At 46.3% G+C, this 21,093-nt stretch overlaps 2 protein-coding genes and 1 non-coding gene across 3 annotated transcripts in view; 1 reads left to right on the top strand and 2 right to left on the bottom strand.

Moving 5' to 3' along the window:
* Positions 1 to 4,538, top strand: part of PFKFB1 (6-phosphofructo-2-kinase/fructose-2,6-biphosphatase 1) — a 105,393-nt gene extending 100,855 nt beyond the window's left edge. Inside the window, 4 exon segments of the mRNA XM_004389135.1 lie at positions 254 to 383; positions 2,894 to 2,956; positions 4,050 to 4,114; positions 4,479 to 4,538. Of these exon segments, the coding sequence (XP_004389192.1) occupies positions 254 to 383; positions 2,894 to 2,956; positions 4,050 to 4,114; positions 4,479 to 4,538 (318 nt within the window).
* Positions 4,539 to 6,588: 2,050 nt separating this feature from the next.
* On the bottom strand, positions 6,589 to 13,741 carry LOC101343919 (trophinin). Its single transcript, XM_023743065.1, is given in 17 exon segments — positions 6,589 to 7,286; positions 7,328 to 8,007; positions 8,009 to 8,136; positions 8,139 to 8,309; positions 8,698 to 8,797; positions 9,371 to 9,433; positions 9,808 to 9,850; positions 10,145 to 10,241; positions 10,338 to 10,421; positions 10,963 to 11,047; positions 11,298 to 11,356; positions 11,470 to 11,531; positions 11,534 to 11,573; positions 12,255 to 12,632; positions 12,634 to 12,752; positions 12,755 to 13,421; positions 13,697 to 13,741. Coding segments are annotated over 17 exon segments (3,519 nt in total).
* LOC111822919 (small nucleolar RNA SNORA11) lies at positions 9,041 to 9,169 on the bottom strand. The gene has a single exon (XR_002825999.1). It is a non-coding gene; the product is annotated as a small nucleolar RNA SNORA11 (small nucleolar RNA).
* Positions 13,742 to 21,093: the final 7,352 nt, after the last annotated feature.

The following is a 21,093-nucleotide window of genomic DNA, read 5'->3' as shown; positions in this document are numbered from 1 at the left end:
AATAAAAAAATAATACAGCACGACCAAGTAAGATTCATACCAGGTATCCAAGGATGGTTCAACGTTAGAAAATCAATCAACATAATCCACCACATAAATAAAAGGAAAGAATCACATGGTCATCTCAATTGATGAAGTCAAACACCCATTCCTGATAAAAACTCTCAATCAAATAGGTATAGAAGGGAAATTTCTCAACATAATAAATGTGCCTCATCTCCCTTTCTTACCCAAGCATTTCTCTCACCTTTAGTCCTATGAGGATCTGGTTCAGTGGCTGGAGCCAGTTATAATGGAACTAGAGCGACAGGAGAATATACTGGTGATCTGCCACCAGGCTGTCATACGGTGCCTCCTGGCTTACTTCTTGGATAAGAGCTCAGGTACCACCTTCCTCTCTGTTCATGGTGTGCAAAGCTGTACATGATTTGAGACCCTGACATCAGCAACTGGAGCTTTATATGTTAGTGGTTAAGAGCACAGTATCTAGAACCAGGATGCCTGAGTTCAAATTTTTGCTCTGCTACATACTAGCTGTGTTACCTTTGGCAAATTAACCTCTCTGGCTTTAGTTTTCTTATCTGTAAAATTCAGAGAACAATGATGAGGTTTAAATAAGTCAACGTATGTAAAGAGCTTAGAACAGTTCATGATAGTGTAGGCTATATAAGTGTTAGCGGCTATTGTTAGTATTAGTATTAATATTAGCATTAGCATTAGTATTATTATTATTCTGAGCTAACATTTCCAAAGCCAACATTAACAGTCTGCCTCAAGCTGAAAAAGCTTAGCCAGTCTTTCTCTGGAGCCTGCTGTCATCAGGTGATAGTGGGGCCTGTCATGGCCACATTATCCTGATTATAGGTTTCTGTCTTTGCTGGAGGGATGATTTTCCCATGATAGCAATGTTTGCATTTCAAATTTTTTCAAATTATGATTTCTAGACATTATATTTTAAGAATATCTATACACTAGCTACATATGATGAACCGCAAACTAGGGCAGGTGGCCAGACAAAGGACTGTTGCATATCACCTTCAGGTGTGAGAGTCCATTTCTCATGTGATGCTAAAGTGATGGCATTTCCATGATATTTTGAGAGTATGTGAGGACAATGGAAACTGATATCTGAAGTCTGTAATGTCCTGTAAACTTGGATCATTTCTACGATGCTAGTTTCAAAATAAAGAGCATGTGTAATAAGGAGTCATCCAGAATTGGAACCCAGGGAACTTGAGAACCTGACATTGGACAAGTCATTTCCTCTGCATGGTCCTCAATTTCCTCACTGGTAAAAGGCAGTGAGGGTTGCATGGGGGTTCTTGGGCTGCTAGATTTCTGATACTGTTCATATCTCAACAGTTTAGTGCTATCTTTTGAGACTGTGAGGCAGGCACTCTAACCCCGTTGTCCAGATGAGGAAATGGAGGCTCAGAGAGGTGAAGTGATTTCCCCAAAGTCACAGGGCTCAAGGTAGCAGGGTTAGGAGCTGATCCCAGGTGCGTTCCAGAGGCCCTCCCCTCTCAGATGTGTGTGGAGTGTGAGAGGGCATGTGCACTTCCCGCTTGTGCACTGCTTTCTCCACTCCCACTTCCCTCCTGCTTTCATGCACAGGGCTTCTCACAATTTCCTGGGGAGCTGGGCAGGGCAGATGTTCTCACACCCCTTCCTCAGGTGAGGAAACTGAGGCTCAGAAAGATGATGTGACTTAGACTGCAGCCCCACAGGACCTTGGAGCTACATCTAGTCCTGTGAGAGATGGGGACACTGAGGGCCAGAGAGAGAAGATACTGGGCCAAGGCCACTTATTGAGGCAGTGGCAGAGCTGGGTCTGAGACCTCAGGAATGTCACTTCCCTCCTCTGATTCTATTTCCTCATCTGTACAATGGGGAATGGTGAACCCTCGAAGAGTATCCCTGAGGATAAAGTGCTCAGGGCATGAAGGTGATGGTGATGAAGACAAGGGGGAGGAGGAGAGTGGCTGCCCTGAGATATGCCTAACCTGATGTCTTGGGAGGCTGGGAGGGTGGTGGCAGGCCTAGAAGGACCCTCAGGACAGGGAAGCCAGGAGGAGTGGATTTCCTGCTGAATGAAGGCAGATGGGGAGTGGTATGTGCAGTGTGGGTGTGTGGATGGGTGGGTGTCAATGAAGAGTGGTGAGTAGGTGGGTGTGTCACCCACACAACCGCATGAGCCCCTCGAGGGCAGTGACAGCAGACTGCAGTGTGCAGAGCACACATCTTCACCTCAGAGAGTCCTGGGTTCGAGTCGTCCCTCTGCCACTTCCTGGCTGTGTGACTTCAGGCCAAGAGTCTTCCCACTTGGGGCCTCAGTTTCCTCATCCATTAAATGGGCCTAATCCTCCCCTCCTCTCAGGGCTGCCCATGAGGAGTCAGAAAGAGCAGCCTGGGCTGGGGAGAAAGCTGTGGGAGCTTTCAAGTGCCAAGCAAACTCCGCCTCAGGCTCTTGCACATAGTAGGGTCTCAGGAAACACCTGCTAAGATGAATTTGAGCCTTTGAGGTGGGGGCACCTGTGGAAGGCCCAAGGCTGCGGGCAGGAGGGAGGCCTGCCTTTGTCTCCTATTTGCCCTGCTAGTTAGGAGGTAGACCCGTCACTGAGGTGGCCGGCCTGACCCTCCTGTGGGACCTGCAGTCTGTCTGCATTTCCCAGGGTCTTCCTCCATCCCTGCTCCTGAGGCTACCTCTCTGCTCTCTCCCTCCCTGCCCAACCTGATCTCAGCACTGCCCCCTACAGAGTATGGGAGCATGAGCCCATGGCCCAGTGAGGCAGTCCTTGGGGAACGGGCAGGGTGGTGCAAGCCTGGAGCCTGGGAGGTGGTGCCCTCCTCCAGTGCTGTCCTTCTCTGACAGCTGTTCTCTCCTCCTTTCCAGATGAGCTGCCCTATCTCAAGTGCCCTCTGCACACAGTGCTCAAACTCACACCTGTGGCTTATGGTGACTGCCCCGCCTCATCCAAGGAAAGGCACATAGAGGCCATAAGCATGCCCCCAGTGCCTTCCATGTGCCCACCAGAGTCCTGGGGGAGGTTCCTTTAGTGCGTAGTTGGATGTTCTGGTGGAGGTGGGACTTGTGGAACTAGAATGAGAACAGGGAAGGCCTGGAATGGCCTCTAAATGCGGGGTCTGGCCCCAGCTTTCTCTGTCTCTATCAGAGCACTGAGCTGCAGAAGGGCTCACATGCAGCAGGATTTGATTTTAATAGGTTAGGTTTGGTGGGGAGTGGTACAGGTGAAGGACATGGAAAACTAGTGGGAGGCCCAATGGGGACCAGAAGAAGAAGTGTGGGTTGCAACCAGATTGAAGAACAGCCTCAAAGACCAGCCTGGGCAGTTAGATTCTCTTCTGGAGCATTAGTTAGCCATGAAAGGTTCGTGAGCAGGGAAGGGAACAAATCATATCTGTTCTGGGGTGTGAACAGAGCGGAATGGCATACTGAAGCCTGAAGTAGGGTTGTAATCCACCAGGATGGAGCTAAGGGGCTTCAACAGCATTGGGCCTCCTCTGGCAGCCCCAGGTCTCATTGATGCCTCCCTCCTCCCTCTTCAGGCTAGAACGCCCTTGTCCACACCTCTGGTGTTGCCTTAACCACATTGTCCCGTTAATAAATTTTACCTGGGACTGATCATCCGAAGGCAGTGGCCTCAGGTCTCTTCTACCACTCCAGCACCTAACATAGCTTGGAGGATCCAGAGCTCCATCAATATTATAAAGATTGCTGTCTCACATACCACAAGCGTTGGGAGAGGCCCCAGAGATCATCTGTATCATCGCCATCCGCATTTACAAATGAGCAACTGAGGCCCAGGGAACTCAGAGACTGTTAAGAGCAGAGCTGGGAGGACAGCCTCATTTTGTTGCCTGTTAGGTCTTTCCCACACACGCCACAGCTAGTCTAAATTCCTCCCCTACAAGGCAGTCACAATCTGCATAGCATGGAGCTGTGGGTGGGTGGGGGGGTAGGGATGGCACCTCAGGGAAAACCTGTATTTACCTTTGAGACTTATGGATGGGGGTTGTTCTTTTCTGAGGCTGCAAAGTGGAGTCCATCTACCTGAATGTGGAAGCAGTGAACACACATCGGGAGAAGCCTGAGGTAGGTGGGGGACTCCATGGCCGAGGCTGGCTGTGGACACAGCACACAGTAAAAGCCCCTCCTCCACAGTAAAGCTCCCCAAACTCCACAGATCCTGGGTGTTTTGCACCAACAGATAGAGTAATCAGCAGAAATACAGGAATTGTAACCCAAACCTGAGGCACCATAGAGATGCAGGCCTAGAGAAGTCCTGCCAAAAAGGCCTCAGGATGAGATGCCCCCCACCAGGCCTGCCTCAAGAGAGGGTCAGAATCCAGGCCTTGATGAAGGAAGGGAACCTAGCAATGAGGACAGGAGGCAGGGGAGGGGTTGGGGCCATACACCTCTGTCTCCTTCCTATTAATCCTGGGCTATCTTTTCTCAGAATGTGGACATCACCCGAGAACCTGAGGAAGCCCTGGACACTGTTCCTGCCCACTATTGAGCCTTTCCCAGGAGGCCAAACTGCCTCTCCTTACTGTCTTCCCACCTGGCGGAGCTTCTATCCCTGCTCCTCTCCTATCCTGAGAAGACTATGGCCTTGGTCTCACTGGAGAGCCCTGCTTCCAGTGAAGAAATTCTCAGCAAGCTCCAAAACAGGTCTTGATTATTGGCCACAGCCAAGGAGCTGTATAACTCTGGATGAAGCTTAGTTAGTTTTTCTTTCTAAATTCCTATTCTCTGACCAATAAAGGCTTCTCTTACTGCTTACAGGAGGGGCTAAGAGGTCATTGTGAGGCTTCCCCCATTGTCCTTAAGATTATGACCCTGTGAAGGGGCTCTGGTGCTGTGGCGGTGGGGAATGGGTGAGGGCTTCCTGGAGAGAAGGGTTCTGGGGCAGCACCTCCAAAGATGGGGACGGAGATAGGTCCCTGTGAGTGCCTGTGGGTCTTGTTCCTTGATGAGCAGTGTGATTGGGTACATGACATCTTCATCCTTCATTTAGAGAAGAATCTATCATTTGAACCACAGTGCTCCTTTCTACTCCAACTCTTGCTGCCTCCTGAGTGATTTCACTGTCCATATGAATGACCCAACCAATACCCTGGCTTCTCAGGCACCTGATCCCCTCAATGCCAGTGATCATCTCCTCCCCTTCAGCCAGCCACTCCATGGATCTTCACATCATTTAGACTTCTCCTTACCCTAACTTCTTAAATACAAGCATCTCAATGCCTAACCACTGGTTTCTCAGTCCTTACGGCTCTCTGTGTCATCCTCAGGACACTTAGTAACATGCCTGCCACACAGAAGACAGGCAAGTGCTATTTCTTGAATGAACAATATTTGTACTTGTACTGCATCAGTCCTCTTTCTCCTCATTGTTATTCCATCCCCAGCTAGCTTGGATCCAACAGTCCATCTCATTAGCCATCTCCATGAATCTATTATGGGCCAGGTACTGGGAACACTTGCTGCCTTTGTTCCCCTGTCCTTCTATCACAACCACCCAGAAAGACCCAAACCATGTATAACCCACATCCTTTTTTTTGTTGGAATCTACTACAGGGTTGCTGATCACTGCTTGAAGCAAATCTATACTTATTTGCTTCCACAGATAGCCTTAAATCCTGTTCAAAGTCAGGGTCAACCTCTATTCTCTGGCACCGTATCCCATCCCATCTTTCTCAGGGATGGACTGCTTCAGTCAATCTCTGACTTCCATATCTAGTGCCTGTCCCTCTCTATTGGTTTTTACTCCACAGGCTATGTAAGATGCTTAAGTCTCTCTCTCTCATATCCCAAGAAAATTCTCTCTTGTTCCCATGTCTACCTCTTGTTACCTCCCTCTATCCTTCCATTCTTACCCAAACTCCTCAAAATGAAAGTATACTTACTGTTGGGTTCCCCTCCCTCTGCCTTCTGCTTCATGCTTTCCTCCTCCATATTTTGCTCAAGCCATTATCTCCTTGTCTGCCATGCTTTCCCTAGGAAAGCATACCTGCTTTCCTTATCCCATGAGAGTCATACTACCTCTTAGTCTAAAGCTGGAGCCCCACCTACCCCCCAAAGAGTTATGCTGAGCTTGAGCTTTTCTATAAACCTAAAATGTCAGTCACAACAACCTAAGCACATTAAAAGACAGTAAAAAAACTTTTCAATTAATTTTGCAAATTTAATGTAACAACTCTGATACCAAAAAAATTACAGCACACAGGGAGTAAACAGTAAAGCAGGAAAGCAAACAGATTTTATAAAGCATGTCATCTTCAGCTGATTAATAGTAGCTGCTTAGACTGCTGTGCAGGGAAAGATTCCAAGGATGTATCCTGGCTCCATGGGAAAGACCGCTGCAATTCATTAGCAGTACCTGTAAACATGGGAAATAAACCTGAAAACAAAACACCAACCAGGAACACATTTTGGCACCAAATATACTGTTTTCTCATACTTCCTTCATTGCCTCCATCTCCCTCCCACCTATGGGTGTCTTATAATCCTGACCTCTTTTACCTATCCCCTATGGGCCCTGGTTGTAATTACCTGAAACCTCACTAGCCATAGGAGAAGCCACAGGCACCAAGGCTGGTGGCTCCACCATCAAAGCCAGCGCTGCTTCTTGGTCCACTGCTGAAGCCAGTACCAATGCTTGGTCCACCACCAAAGACAGCACCAGTGTTTGGTCCACTGCCAAAGCCAACAATAAAATTGGCACCGAAGCTGGTGCTGGGTTCACCAGTAAATCCAGTACTGGTGTTGAAACCACAACCAAAGCCATCGCTGGTGCTGAGACCACCACTAAAGCCAGTACTGGTGCCAAGTGTGCTGCCAAAACCAGAATTAGTGCCTAGTCCACCACTAAAGTCATCACTGGTGGCCAGTTCACCACCAAAGCTAGCGCTGATGCCTAGTCGGCCACCAAAGCCAGCGCTGGTGCTCAGTCCACCACCACTAAAGCCAGCGCTGGTGTTTAACCTGTTGCCAAAGCTGAAACCAGCACTGGTGCTGGGTCCATCACGAAGGCTAGCACTGGTAGCACCACTGAAGCAGGCACTGGTGAGAGAAGGGCTACCAAAGCATAGGTTGGTGCTACATGCACTGCTAAAGCAGAGGCTGGTACTGGGAGCGCCACCAAAGCCAAAGTTGTTTTTGGGAGTACCGAAGTCAGCAGCGGTGCTAAGTGCTCCACTGAAGCCAGCACTGGTGCTGAATGCACCACCAAAGCCAGCACTGGTGCTGGGTGCACTGCTGAAGCCAACACTACTAAAGCCAGCACTGGTGTCAAGCCAGCACTGGTGTTGGGTGTACCGCCAAAGCCAACATTGGTGCTGAGTGCCCCACCAAAGCTGGCACTAGTGCTGGGAGAGTCACTGAAGCAGATACTGGTGCTTAGTGTGCCACCAAAGTCAGCATGGGTGCTGGAAGAACCACTGAAGGAGACACTGGTGCTGAGTATACCATCAAAACCAGTGCTGGTGCTGGGAGAGCCACTGAAGCAGATACTGGTACTGAATGTTCCACCAAAGCTGGCACCAGAGCTGGGAGAGCCACCAGAGCACACACTGGTGCTGAGTGTTCTGCCAAAGCCAGTGTTGGTGCTGAATATACCACTGAAGACCGCACTAGGGCTGGGTGCACTGCCGAAGCTGGTGCTGGTGCTAAGCACACCACTGAAGCCAGCAGATGTGCTGAGTGTGCCTCCAAAGCCAGAGCTGGCTTCACCACTTAAACTGGCACTGGTGTTGAGTGGGCCACTGAAACTAGAGTTGGCTCCACCACTGAAGCTGGTACTGGTACTGGGTACACCACCAAAGCTAACGCTGGCTCCATCACTAAAACTAGCACTAGTGCTGGGTATGCCACCAAAGCTAATGCTGGCAGTGCTACTGAAACTGGCGCTGATGCTGTGTGCACCACCAAAGGTAATGCCAGCTCCACCACCAAAGCCACCACTGTGGCTGGGTGTACCACCCTCCTCCACTAAAGTCAACATTGGTGCTGGCATCTGCATTTTCTTGGGCTCTGGCTTCAATTGCAAATGAGAATCTGCTCCAGGCCTGAGCTTCATTGCCTAACTCTTCCCTTGTTAAGCAGTCAATAATACCATTTCATCCCAATTCCAGGGCCCAGCCACAGCTTCCTCTCCAATCCCCATTTGGGCTCTTGCCTCAGCCCTGGCCTCAGCCTCAGCATCAGCCATAGCTGCAGCCTGAACTTCCATCTCCACAGCCTCATGATACTGAGCAGCCCAGTCCTTGGGGTCTTTCTTCTGCACCTGAGATAGGAATGATAATCACTATAAGGAAATAGACCTTGTAATTATAGATTAAGCACCTACTATGGGGCTCTACCATGTGTTAGTGCTGAGATCTAATTCCAGCTCTTAACTTAGGTGCTGTGCGACTGTGGACAAGTTACTTAAGCTCACTGAGGCTAAGTGTCTTCATCTGTAATATGGGAAACGATAAGAGAGTAGGTATGAGGAATAAATGAGACAAACTATACATCTAGCAGCACTCTAGGACATAAATGAGGCTCTATAATCTTCATATATGAATTGCAGGCTGCTCTCTACCTGCCCATTCCTACATGTAGCCTTTCCCAGCCAGCGATATCCCATTCCATTGATATGCCAAGTCAGGGTATCTCTCCTATTACCTTGCACATGCAAACTCGAGGACTTTCATCTTGTTAGTCTCATGGTAGGAGCACAAGCCCCAGAAGAACTCATACTCAGGTGGTCTGCTGTTGGGGACTCTTATACTCCAAGTACCATGGAGAGAGGAAATGAAACTTGCTTCTAGCCAAGCAAACCTGTTGTCTAGCCACTGGGTACCAGGTGGCAACTTGCCCAAACAAGTACTAAACTAAGATCCTGGAAAAGGATTTCCAAGATCCTCCAGCCCCAGACTCACTCCCAAATACAGTTCATGGTCTTGGCCTCCAATACTGAGCCATTTCCCATTGGCCCTATGCAAAGTAGTCACTTGGTGCTGCAGGAGAAACATGTGCAGGTTATGAAGTCACAGGAAGGCCAAAATACCCTGACACATATGAGGAGTAAACCCAAATTACTGTTGGATATATTTTAAACAGAGAACCAATTCTGCAGGTCCCTGGCTCTGAGCACATCCCACGGAAAAGACCTTGTGTTTGGTCTGGTTATGCCCTGGAAAGGTTCACCCATGGGAACTGTGGGTAGGCCTCAGTTCTAGGACAGAGGATGCCCAGCCCTCTAAGGCTAGTGTAAGAATGGGACTGATTAAGCACTTTCTGAACCAGACCAGCACACTGAGAATACTTCAAGGCCAGACAAAGACCCAAGACACTACTTACTTCTGCTTCACAAACTCATCTGTGATGAGCGTCCTCACTTCCCCAAAGAGCGAGTGCCTCACCCTGACAATGGGAAAAATAACGTATGAACAGAAATCATAACTGCCAATATGAAGGCAGAGGCATTTCCCAACATAAAAGAGACCTCTCTAGCACGAGCACTCTCAAAAGAAGCTAGGAAGGTAGTGAGTTCATGGTCACTAGAAGCAAGTATGTGAGGACAGATGGTTCTTTGTTAGGGATGCCCTGAAGGCCTTAGATCTCAACTTAGAAGAGCTAGAGGACATGGAGGAGAGCGAGAGCAGAGTTCAGGACCATTTCCCCATCCATCCAGGTCAGAACTCTAGGCCCTCTACCCAATCCGGAACCCCCCACCCAGTCCAGCAGACCACCAGGCTGATGCAATCCTGGGACCTTGCCAGAGAGCTCAATCATACCCAGGGTGCAGCCCTAACTTGCGTAGCACCTCCTAGATGACAGCTGCAAGGGAGGCAAGAGGAGATGGGCAGAAAATGAACACATGGAATTCAGACCATGGCCACCCAGGTCCCTCAACCCTTCAAGAACTCTAGGCACAGCCCCACTGATGACTCTTCCTGCCCTTCGAGCATCATGATCTACCTGCACCAGGGAGCCTTCCCTTTAAAACCACTCTACAAGGCCAGGCCAGGCACCAGCAGGAAGAGACAAGCAATGACAGGCCTCCTTTCCTGGGAAGCCTCTGGAGAGACAGAAAACCTGACAGCAGGAATGCCCAACCCCAGGCCTCTATACCCTTCAAGCAGTCACAATCGGGCACCACTACTGTGTGCAGAGCTCCAACCAGGTGCAGGAGCTGGACCAGGGGCTTTTTAGGCCCCGTTTTTCCTGACTGTGTAAGAGGATGTGGGGAGAGAGGACAGGGAAGGGGTAGTACCATGGACAAAACTCCCCCTCCCACCTCATCCCCTTCAGCTTACATTCCCAGTATGCCTGCAGAGGATTCCTGAGTGCTGATGAGAATATACAAGCTACTTTGCTTATAAATTTCCTTCAGATTGGCTCGAAACATCTGCCAAGCAAAAAAAAAAAAAAAAAAACAGCTTGTGAGATCACCATATTCAGCCTAGGCATCCCTCAGCTTCTTCAACATTCTCTAGCTCTTTGGGTACCTAGGTTTTTTTGCTTGTTTGTTTGTTTGTTTAAATGAGAAATCAGTAAGACAATGCATATAAAGCACTAGCTAAGTGCCTCGCACATAGTAAACATGCAATAAATGTACTATTGTTATCAACATTATCTTTGTGATTAGTGAGAATCTAGGGAGACAGAGCATGGGGAATGGAAGGGAGAGGTGAGCATCTGAAATACATTACAGGGTATGTCCAGTAGTGGACAGAAGCCAGGGCTAGTTGAGTGGTTTGGGTCCTAGCTGTGTTTTTACCACTGACTTGCTGTGTGACCCATGGCTCATATACACCCCTCCATAGGCAAGTCTGCCCATCTGTACAGTGGATTAGCGAGTCTCTGTGGTCCCTCCCAGAAAGGACATGTGTACCTTTGTTAATTCAAGGCCTCCCCACTGTGCCCACACCCCAGGGCTGCCCCTTTACCTTCTCCAGAGTGTAACTTGCTCGTTCAATGATCTCTGGAAAATACTCATCATATTCTCAGATGACATCCTTCAGTATGTCTGCAGGAAGGGAGAGGTAGGAGCAGCTGGGCTGAGCAGGGGACACAGAGTTGCAGCCTTTTTGCCAGTCTTGTGGGGTCAGTGCAGCCAGAGTCCTGAACTGTGTTAATAGCCATGGCATAGTGTGAGGCAGGTAGGGGTGGAGGTATGAGAGAATGAGGCCATAAAGGTAAAGGGTTACATCCCAGGTCATGCGGGAGAGGAGTGGAGTGGAGAGCAAAGCTCAGGGAGGAGGGTTTGCAGGACTCTACCTGGCGCTTGATGGGGATCTTTGCCTGGTCCTTAACCAGCAGATATTTCACGAACTTATTTGCCTGGTAGAGGAGGAATAGATGTGGAGATCTTGGTATGTTTGTAGAAAACTTGAAAGGATGGCAGAGAAGAGGGTAGGCAAGGAAGAAAAGACTGGGCTGCACTGGATTCTTACCCTTTCTTGCAAAATGGCCACATCTTGGGGTGGAGGAGGCCTCTGGCCCCATGTGATCCTCTGTAATTATTGCCACCTCTCTTATCCCCATTCAGATGCTTGAACTGCATCATCAGAAAGAAGGAATGCCCAGAGTCACCAGGTGAAAGAGATGACTTTGTCTCTTCACCCTGCCTCTTGTAGAAAGCCCCCTTAAACCCTCCCCTGTAGTGGGGCCTGACCAGCCATTGGTCACCCTGAGTCCTAGACCTGTCTTTCACTGTCTTCTAGGCAGGAGTTTCATTGCCCCTCCAGGCCAGGAGCAACCCAAGGGCAGGGCCTGAGGCTCCTCCTCTTCCTTTGTCCACTACTGACTCTACTATGTGCTAGCTATACCCCTTGGACAAGTCAGTTCACCTCTCTGGGATTCAGTTTCCTTATCTGTAAAACCAGGATTATGATCCCTAGTTGGTAAGCATTACTTTCAAGATATAAACACATAACCTGTATGAATGTGCCCAACACAAAGCCTGGTATGTGGTAGCTACTATGTAAATACAAGGTGAATTACATCCAGGTAGTAGCTAAGTGTATGAATGTCTTATTTCCCCACCAGTCTGTGAACTGCCAGAGGACAGAAACTATATCACATTCTTCTCAGCATCTCCTATAGCCTATCTGAACACAGGATCTGGTTCAAAGTAAAAATGCTCAGTAAACTTTTATAGAAGAAATGAACAAACCAGGAGTAGAGGAATGGAAAAAGAGAGGCACAAAGTCAAAGATGGTGATGTCAGAGATCTCACCTTTTGGTTCCTCTTGCCCTGGGTCCTGGTTGTGGGCACCAGACTCAACTGAGCCAGGTGGTCATTTGCCAGGGCTTGGACAGCAGTAGCAACCTGGGTTTTAAGGGCACTGATGTTGGTCTGGGCCTTTTGGTCAGCAATTTGCATCTGGCTTTCAGCTGCCTGGGCTTTAGCAGCAACCTTCCAAGCCCTGGAACCTCTCTTGCCTCAGAGGGTGGTTGCTAGGGCTTGGTTGGTGATCATTAGAGAGGTAGCTGGGACCTCAGAGTCCTCAGAAGCAGAATTTGGGTCCTTATTGGAAGCCTTCCTGCTCTTGGATTTTTTGGGCCAGATAGCTTCTTCTGAGGCCTCAATCTGCCTGGTAACTGCCTCAGTAGCAATTTGGAGCCTCTAAGAGCTCAGTGTCAGTATTTATGGACTTAGCAGCTGCCTTCTTGGCTTTGGAGGCTTTCTTGGTTTGGGTAGAGGTTGTTGCAGCCAGGGTATAGGCTGTCTCATAGTTTGGCCTTGGGGGGTAGCTGTGTGGGTGGCAGTTGGAGCTGGTAAGATCTTGCTGGCACTAGCTGTGGCCTTATCAACAGCCTCCTTAGCCTTGGAAGCTTTCTTAGGTTTGGTGGAAGCTATCAAGTCCTGGGAATTGGCTAACTCATTGGCAATTGGAGCCTGGATAGTCTGAGGGATGGCTGGTAGGTTTAGGGCCTGCAAGGGTATCTTGATCTGTGTAATAACACCCTCACTGCCAGTTGGGGATTGGGAGGATTGGGTTGCTTTAGTAGTAATTCTCTTTGTCTTGTTGGCTTTTTTAGGCTGAGCAGTGGCTGAAGAAGCCTAAGTATTGGCTGCCTCAGTGGTAACTGAAGCCTGGGTGATATGGGGGATGATTGGCAGGTTTAAGGCCTGCAAAGTTACTTTGGACTTGTTGGTAGCAATCTCATTGGCAGGTGAGACCAGAGGGACAGTAGGTATGGCCTCAGTAAAAGCCTTGATAGAGACCTTCTTTGTCTTGCTTTTCTTAGGCCTGTTGGCAACTGGTGGGTCTATGGTCAGAGGGTCCTTGGTTACTGACAACAGGGTATGCATCAGCAAGATACTGTCCTCTTCTGTGGCCTCAGCCCGTACGTCTGGAGAAAAAGGAAGCCCCAGACTCCCAGAGGGAGTCAGAGGGCCCTATACATTTAAGATTATGATCCTCTGGACCATCTGACCTTCCTACAGCCCACCCTGTCCACAAAGACTGAATCTTCCTCTGAGTAATAGCCGATGTAGAAAGGGAGTGGGGGAAGGGAGCAGGGGATAGAGTCAGGCAGGTTTTCTTCTCCCCCTCCACCACGCAGGGGAGGGCTGAGACAGGCTGAGCAGGTGCAGGGTGGTAGGGGGCCCAAGAGCAGTAGCTGAACTTAGGAAAGGGCAAACTGCCTAGTAAGAGTCAAGAAGGGGCTCACCTGGAACAGGGACATTCTATAACCGTAGTCATTTCTCCTATCCATCCTTCTGGGAGGTTGGGTAACAGCTGAGCCTGAGGGGAAGGGACCTGTGTTAGGGGAGAATGAGGGGGAGGAGATCTCACCTAACTTTGGTCCCCAAACCCTTCAACATCTGGGTTCCCATACCTAAGAACCCAGGTCATCTGATTTCCAAGCACTAGCTCCTTTTTCCAAGAACCCACAAACGCACGTCCCCTACTGCAACTTGATAGTACGCATGCGCACCAACCAGAGCCTCCCATCTCAGACTCATCCACTTTCCCAACGGAAGCCTTTCTTCAAGGCCCTCAGCACACAGGCAGTTTGGTGAACCAGACAATCTCTTACCGGTTCATTCCCAAACACACACCTCCCGCTATCAGAACAACAGAACACCTCGGCCACACCCCGGCCCACTCCTAAATGCATCACGTCTCTCTCGATGCAACTTTTCCCCCAACACTGGCTCCTTCTCTCAGCTCTGCAGTACCTCCTTGCAACGCCTCTTCCCCAACACCGCGGTAGAGCCAAGCACCGCCCCTTCCTATACACCCCCTCCCTCCGCTCTGCAGTACGTCTCCTCACCAGCGCTTCCCCAACACCGCTCCCGCCCTTCCACGTCTGTAAGTGTCTCACGGTCCTACCCCTTCTGCAACATGGATACCCCACTCCCAAAACAAACAGTATTAAGCCTTCTGTGTACTCCTTGTTCGCGAAGCCTACCAGGCTCTGGCCTTTCCCTTTTCAGACCAGAAACCGTATCCTAGCCCTCCTTTCTCCCGCTTGAGCTGAGTTCTTTCAGCCATTCAAAAGGGATTCCTTTTTCCGTGTCCCGATCCCTACTTTCTTTGGCCCGAACTGGGTCCTGCCCCCTTTTCCAACCTGAACGGGGTCCTGCAGTCTCCTATCTCCCTCCTAAACTGGATTCTGCTCCTTTCTTTATACCACCTGAGTGATTTCTCAATCCCTCCTTTCTGCAGTCCCAACCACGTCCCTATCCCTACTTCCTGAGGCCCAAATTAAGCCCAGATCTCTCCTTTCTGTGGCCCAAAGGGAACTCTGCCGCCTCCTTTCTCCCGCGCGAACCAGGTCCAACCACCTCTAAAGCCAACCACTTTGATGCTGTTAGGTCCTGAACCTCTCTCAGGTTTTCTTTAAATCTTAAGGGTCTGTGGAGTCAGTCAAGTCGAAGCCGCAGCCCGGAGGCCCCCTCAGGGTATTCACTAAAACTGAGTACTTCAGCTTACCTCATCCACTTTAAGGGTGCAGACAGAGTTCGCTCTCTTCCAGCCTCTCCTTAGGTCTAAGCCTGCCCCCCACCACCAGTCCTGGCCGTAAGGGGTCCTGCCACTTTCCGCCTCCAAAACGGGACTCTGTCTTTGCATGCCTGCCACTCCCCCCTCCCTACTTCCAACTTTCCATTTTTCTCAATGTAGCTTCTTTTTCTGCTTACTCTCCCCTTAGCTCAGTCGCTCTCTCTTATTGCTCATTTGATTTCTCTTTTCCCCACCCTGTATCCCATTCCTATTTGTGTACCCCTGTCCCCTCAGAAGGAATGTGCTTCTTTGAGCTCCCACACAAACCCTCCTACAGACCCTTCTGTCCCAACACTGATTATATAGTGTGTTGTTATAGCGTGTGTCTGAGTCTCTCTCACCCCAGAGCTTTTCTCAGGGAAGGGGACTAGGTCATATTTATTTTGGTCTCTCAAGTATGACTAGATTAAGGTGCCCCACATCATATATAATTCAAAATAAAAAGAGTAAATGTAAGAAAGTCTAACCAAGTATGTTATTTATCACATGATGACTACATAGATGCTTTTTAAAAAATATCAAATTATTTGAAAAATTTATTGGAGCTGTGTTTCCTCCTTTACTGGTACGCTAAGCAAGTACTTGGTCTATCTCTTGTGAAATAGAACTCTACAACCCAGTGCAGAAAAAAATTCTCCTCCAGTATTCATTAATCTACTCAATAATTGATTATTTCTTCAGCACGCAACTGTGCTAAGGCCCTTGCCGGGAGCTGGGCAAAGACAAGATAGAATGGCTGTCCTCAAAACACTCTAATCCATTCTTAAATTTTAAAACACTCATGAAGGAAGAACTAGAATTATCACTATTACATAGTTGAGCATTAAGGTCAAAGGAGGTGAAGGACTTTGTCCAAAAAGTGCCTCACCCAAAAAGGCCAGTAAGTCACAGAACTAGGATATGAACCCAGGTTTTGATTCCAAAGCCTGAACCTCATTGTGCCCAGTTCAATGCTTGGCTCTACTGATGGGAAGAGAAAAGAATTCCACATTTTCTCCACTCTCTCACTCTCTTTTCTCTCACCCATGCTGACACCATGTCTATCTGCCTCCCTCCTGTCCCCCCTCTCCAAGTCTTCTCCTCTCTTTCTCCCCTTTTTTTATTTCCATTCATCTACTTTCTCTTTCTATAATTCACTTGTGAAGAGTTCCTCAAGAGTTTTCCATGTGCCATGCTAGGCATTGGGAAAGCAGAAATGGATGAGACTCTCGCCCTGCCCTTGGAGAGTTCTTGGTCCGGCTGGGGATGCATAAGAGTACCTCTTGTCACCTGGAAATTCTACAACAGGGTGCTAAGAGGGCTCACAGGAGAGAATCACCAACTGGAAGGCAGCAAATGCTTTCCAGATAGGAGGTATTTGAGCTGGGTCCTGGGGAAGGAGTAGCAGATTGGCAAAAGAGATGGAGAAAAGGAATACCTTATGTGGAGGACTGCAGGCTCTGAGGAGCCTCTCTTGCGTGTAGGGGAACATAGGACAGTGTCAGGTAGGTCTCTGCCCTGATGCCCCTGCCTTCCATTTGCTCAACTCCAGTCCATTCTCACAGACTCCAGTCCATTCTTTTTTGCATACCCCTGTCCCATCAGGAGGAATGTGCTTCTTTGAGCTCCCGCACCAAACCCTCCTACAAACCCCTCTATACCAACACTAATTACATAATGTGTTGTTATAACATGTGTCTGGGTCTCTCTCACCCTGGAGCTTCTCTCAGGGCAGGGGACTAGGTCATATTCATTTTGGTCTCTCAAGTACGGCTAGATTAAGGTCATATTTCAGGGCATAAAGCTGGCCATGTCTACAGCCTCCATGGGCCCCCTTGGTTTACAGGTCTAAATTCAAGCTCCCTAGCCTGTTGTTCAATAACATCCACAACTGAGCCCTGCCAGCCTCTCAGGCACCAGCCACAATGGGCGACTCACTATCCCTCAACCATGCTCTGCCTTCTGACAATGCCACACCTTTGCTCAAGCTGTTCCTCTACCCAGAGTTCCTTTGTTCCCCTACCCTTGTCCCCCTAGATCTGCCTGTAAACCTCCCCTAAAAGATCTGGTCTGGGTGCTCCTTTATCCAAGAATACTTCTTAGATAACTCCAAGTGGAATTAGTCTTTTCTTCCCCTTCATTTCTTTGCATGGCTCCATGCTGCCTCTGCCAAAGCACTTAAACTGGGTGGGAGCTCTCTATTCTACCTGCTGGACTGTGAACTTCTTGAGGGTCCCATCATAAGGATCTGGTTCATCTCTGAAACTCCAGAACCCATGGTCTGCTTCACAGAGTAGAATGTTGAATGAATGAATGAAGTATTATATTACCTACTCATCCTTGCTTCCTCTTCTGCTATTTGTCTCTTATCTCCTCCTTTTATTTCTTTTTGTCTCCCGTTGTCATTTTTTTGAGTTTTTGCACCAAGGCCTAAAGTCAATGATATCCCTGAACTTTCCTGACACATGAGTCAACTCCCTCCCGATTTTTAAGTCAGTTTTGGGTTGAGGTTTTTTTTTATTTATTTTTTAAAAAAAAGAGAGAGATCGCTGCAGAAATAGGTATAAAAAAGCATATCTCTACAGAAATTGGTACCAAGTTGTTGCATGTAACAGACCTTAAAGTTCACTGTATGAAGATTGAGCAGAAGGCTAAAGTAGTTACTTAAGCCGAACTTCTTATATATCAGGCTCAGAACCTATGCCTACTAAGACTGCAGCAGAGGACCCAAGTTAGAAAAATTCAGAGTGTGAGAGTGTACTGGCTACTTTTAGGGGTCCTCAAAAGAGTTCTATAAAAAAGAAATGAACTGAGTTTGAGTTGGTCAAAATGAAAACCAATAAACATCTAAGTATGAAAATGTAAATTACCACACAGTAAGATATCATTTTTATCCATCAAATTAGTGAAAAATAAAAACCTAAAAAAATTGATAATACATAGTGTTGAGAGTGTATCAGAAACTAAGCACTTTCATTCAGTATTGGTGGGGGTATACATTTATCAAACTACATTATCTAGCAAAATTGAAAACGAATATTACTTACAAACCCAAAATTCCACTACTAAGTAGTATCCCAGAGAAATATGTGAAATATATATCCCATGAAAATGAATGTTTATTGCTGCATTGTTTGTAGTAGAACAAAATTAGAAGCTACTCGAATTTTTTTAAAAAAAAATAACAGGCAATTTGATAAGTAAATTGTGGCATGTTCGTTCTATGAAATACCAAACAACAATTAAAATATGTATCAACATGGATATTTGCCCTGGTGGTGCAGTGGTTAAGCCATCAGCTGTTAACGGAAAGGTCGGCAGGTCCTCACTCCACAGGAGAAAGATGTGGCAGTCTGCTTCTGTAAACATTACAGCCTTGGAAACCCTGTGGGGCAGTACCGTGAGTTGGAATCGACTCTGCGGCAACGGGCATGATTTTTTTGTAACAGGTTTGACACGTTGAGTATGATAACGTGTATATGACATTTATAGGAAGTTATATGGAAAATTATGCTATATATTCTTTATAGATACATACATATATGTTGTTATTGTTGTTGTTAGTTTCTGTGGAGTCGTTTCCGACTCATGACGATCTTATGCGTAACAGAACAAAATGTTGCCTTGTCCTGTGCCATTTTCATGATTGTTGGTATGTTTGAGTCCAGTGTTGTGGTTATTGTGTCAGTCCATCTCATGGAGGATTTCCCTCATTTTTACTGATGCTCTGCTTCACCAAACATGATGCCCTTTCCTAGCAATTGGTCTTTCCTGATAAGGTGCCCAAAGTAAGCAAGTCAAAGTTTTGCCATCCTTGCTTCTAAGGAACATTCTGGTTTTATTTTTTCCGAGACTGATTTGTTCATTCTTTTGGCAGTCCAATATTTTTTGCCAATATCACAATTTGAATGTATCAGTCTGCTTCTGTCTTCCTTTTTTATTATCCAAATTTCACATGCATATGAGTCGATTAAAAAGACCTTGACTTGAGTCAAGCTCACCTTAGTTATCAAAGTGACATCTTTGCTTTTCAAAACTTTAAAGAGGTCTTTTGCTGCAGATTTGCCAAATGCAATAGGTTGTTTGATTTCTTACTGCTGCTTCCATGGATGTTGACTATTGATCCCAGTAGAATGAAATCATTGACATCCTCAATTTTTTTCCATTTATCATGATGTTGTTTGTCCACTTGTGAGGATTTTCCTTTTCTTCATGTTCAGGCATAATCCATACTGAAGTCTGTAGTCTTTGATCTTCATCAGTCAGCACTTCAGGTTGCCTTCATTTTCGGCAAGCCAGGTTATGTCATCTGTATATTGTAGGTTGTTAATGAGCATTCTTCCAATCCTGATGTTGTGCTCTTCTTCATTTAGTTCAGCTTCCAAGATTATTTGTTCAGCATTCAGATTAAATAAATAGATGCTTGCAGCATGCCTTTTCCAATATTAAACCATGCAGTATCCCCTTGTTTTGTTCAAACAACTGCCTCTTGATCCATGTACAGCTTCTGCATGAGCACAATTAAGTGTTCTGCAATTCCCATTCATCCTAATGTTATCCATAATTTGTTACAATCCACACTGTACTAACAGTAAAAAATATGCATAGGGAGGGAAGGAGAAATGGGACTTGGAAAGGGGCACACAGGGAGCATCAACTCTATCTAAAATATTCTATGTATTTAAAGATATATAAATCAAGCAGAGCTTGGTAGGTACTGAGTTGGTAGAAACTGGTAGACAGGGACTTTTTTCATTAGTTAGTATCCAGGCCATACAGGTGGTTAAATAGTTTGGATATCACCTATGGAAACTAAACCTTATAAGATGTTAAGATATGAGAGCTATGGATAGTATGTTCACAAGTGTTTATGTTATTAATTCATTGTAAATATTTCAGAATAAAACTTAAAAGTCTGTTTAAAAACCTAAAAAATGACATGAGTACATGGAGCTATATATCACATTTATGGATAGGATTATTAAATATTATAAAAATGTCAATATATCTCAAATTTATCAATAAACATAATGCCACCCCAGCTAAAATCCTAGCAAGAATTTTTGAAGGGACAACTATACAAAGTAATTCTAAGATATATATAGAAGTGTAATGATTCACAGATAGCTAAGACAATTTTGAAAACAAAGAGGAAAAATGCTGGGCTCCACCTACCAGATATAAGACATATTGCAAATACATAGGTTATTGTATGTACTACTAACACAGCCGCAGATCAATACTATATCATTGGAACAGAGTGGATAATCCAGAAAAACATTCATATTATATAGGTACTTGACATATGATAAAGATAAATCAGTGAGGGATTGATAGATTATTTAGTAAATAATGTTTGGAAAATCGGTTTATACATATGTAAAAAATAAAGTTTTATCTATACCTCTCACTGTATACAAAATTGTTTAAAGTATTAAACATCTGCATGAAAATATTAAACTATAAAGCTAATAGAATAACATATATCCAGTAGGAAATATATTTGCAAATTTGAGGTGAGGAAGGATTTCCTAAACAAGACCCAAAGAACACAAACCATAATGAGAAAAATGGATGGAATTGACACCAACATTAAAATTATTTTCAGTGACAATAGACAAAGTAAACAGATAGGTTACCGGCTGGCAGAAAATTGCAACTTTATAACTAAAAAATTATTTATATCTAGAAGACATAAAGGATTCCTGAAAATCAGCAAAAAGGATGAACAAAAAACTAAATCTATTAGAAAATAAACCCCGACTACTAACAGACATTTTATAAAACAGTCAAATCTAGTAGGTAATAAATTTATGAAGAAGCATGCTTTCTTACTGGTAATCAGATAAATGCAAATTTAAAAAAATGAGACCTTAGTCAAATGGGAAAAATTAGCAAATCAGATGTCAATTGATGGTGAGGATGTGGAGAAATGGGAACCCTCAGGTATCTCAGCTGAGTATGTAAATCAGTGAAATCACCTGATGAGCAATCTGATAGTATTTATGGAAATTAAGAATCCATTTACACTATAGCTGAGAAATGCCACTCCAGAGAAGCTCTCTCTCAGGGCTACCAGGT

The sequence above is a fragment of the Trichechus manatus genome, unplaced genomic scaffold (genome assembly GCF_000243295.1).
Source record: "Trichechus manatus latirostris isolate Lorelei unplaced genomic scaffold, TriManLat1.0 scaffold00233, whole genome shotgun sequence".
NCBI classification, from domain to species: Eukaryota; Metazoa; Chordata; class Mammalia; order Sirenia; family Trichechidae; genus Trichechus; species Trichechus manatus.
The sequence above is the reverse complement of the archived record's forward strand: the minus strand, read 5'-3'. Positions and strand labels throughout refer to the sequence as shown.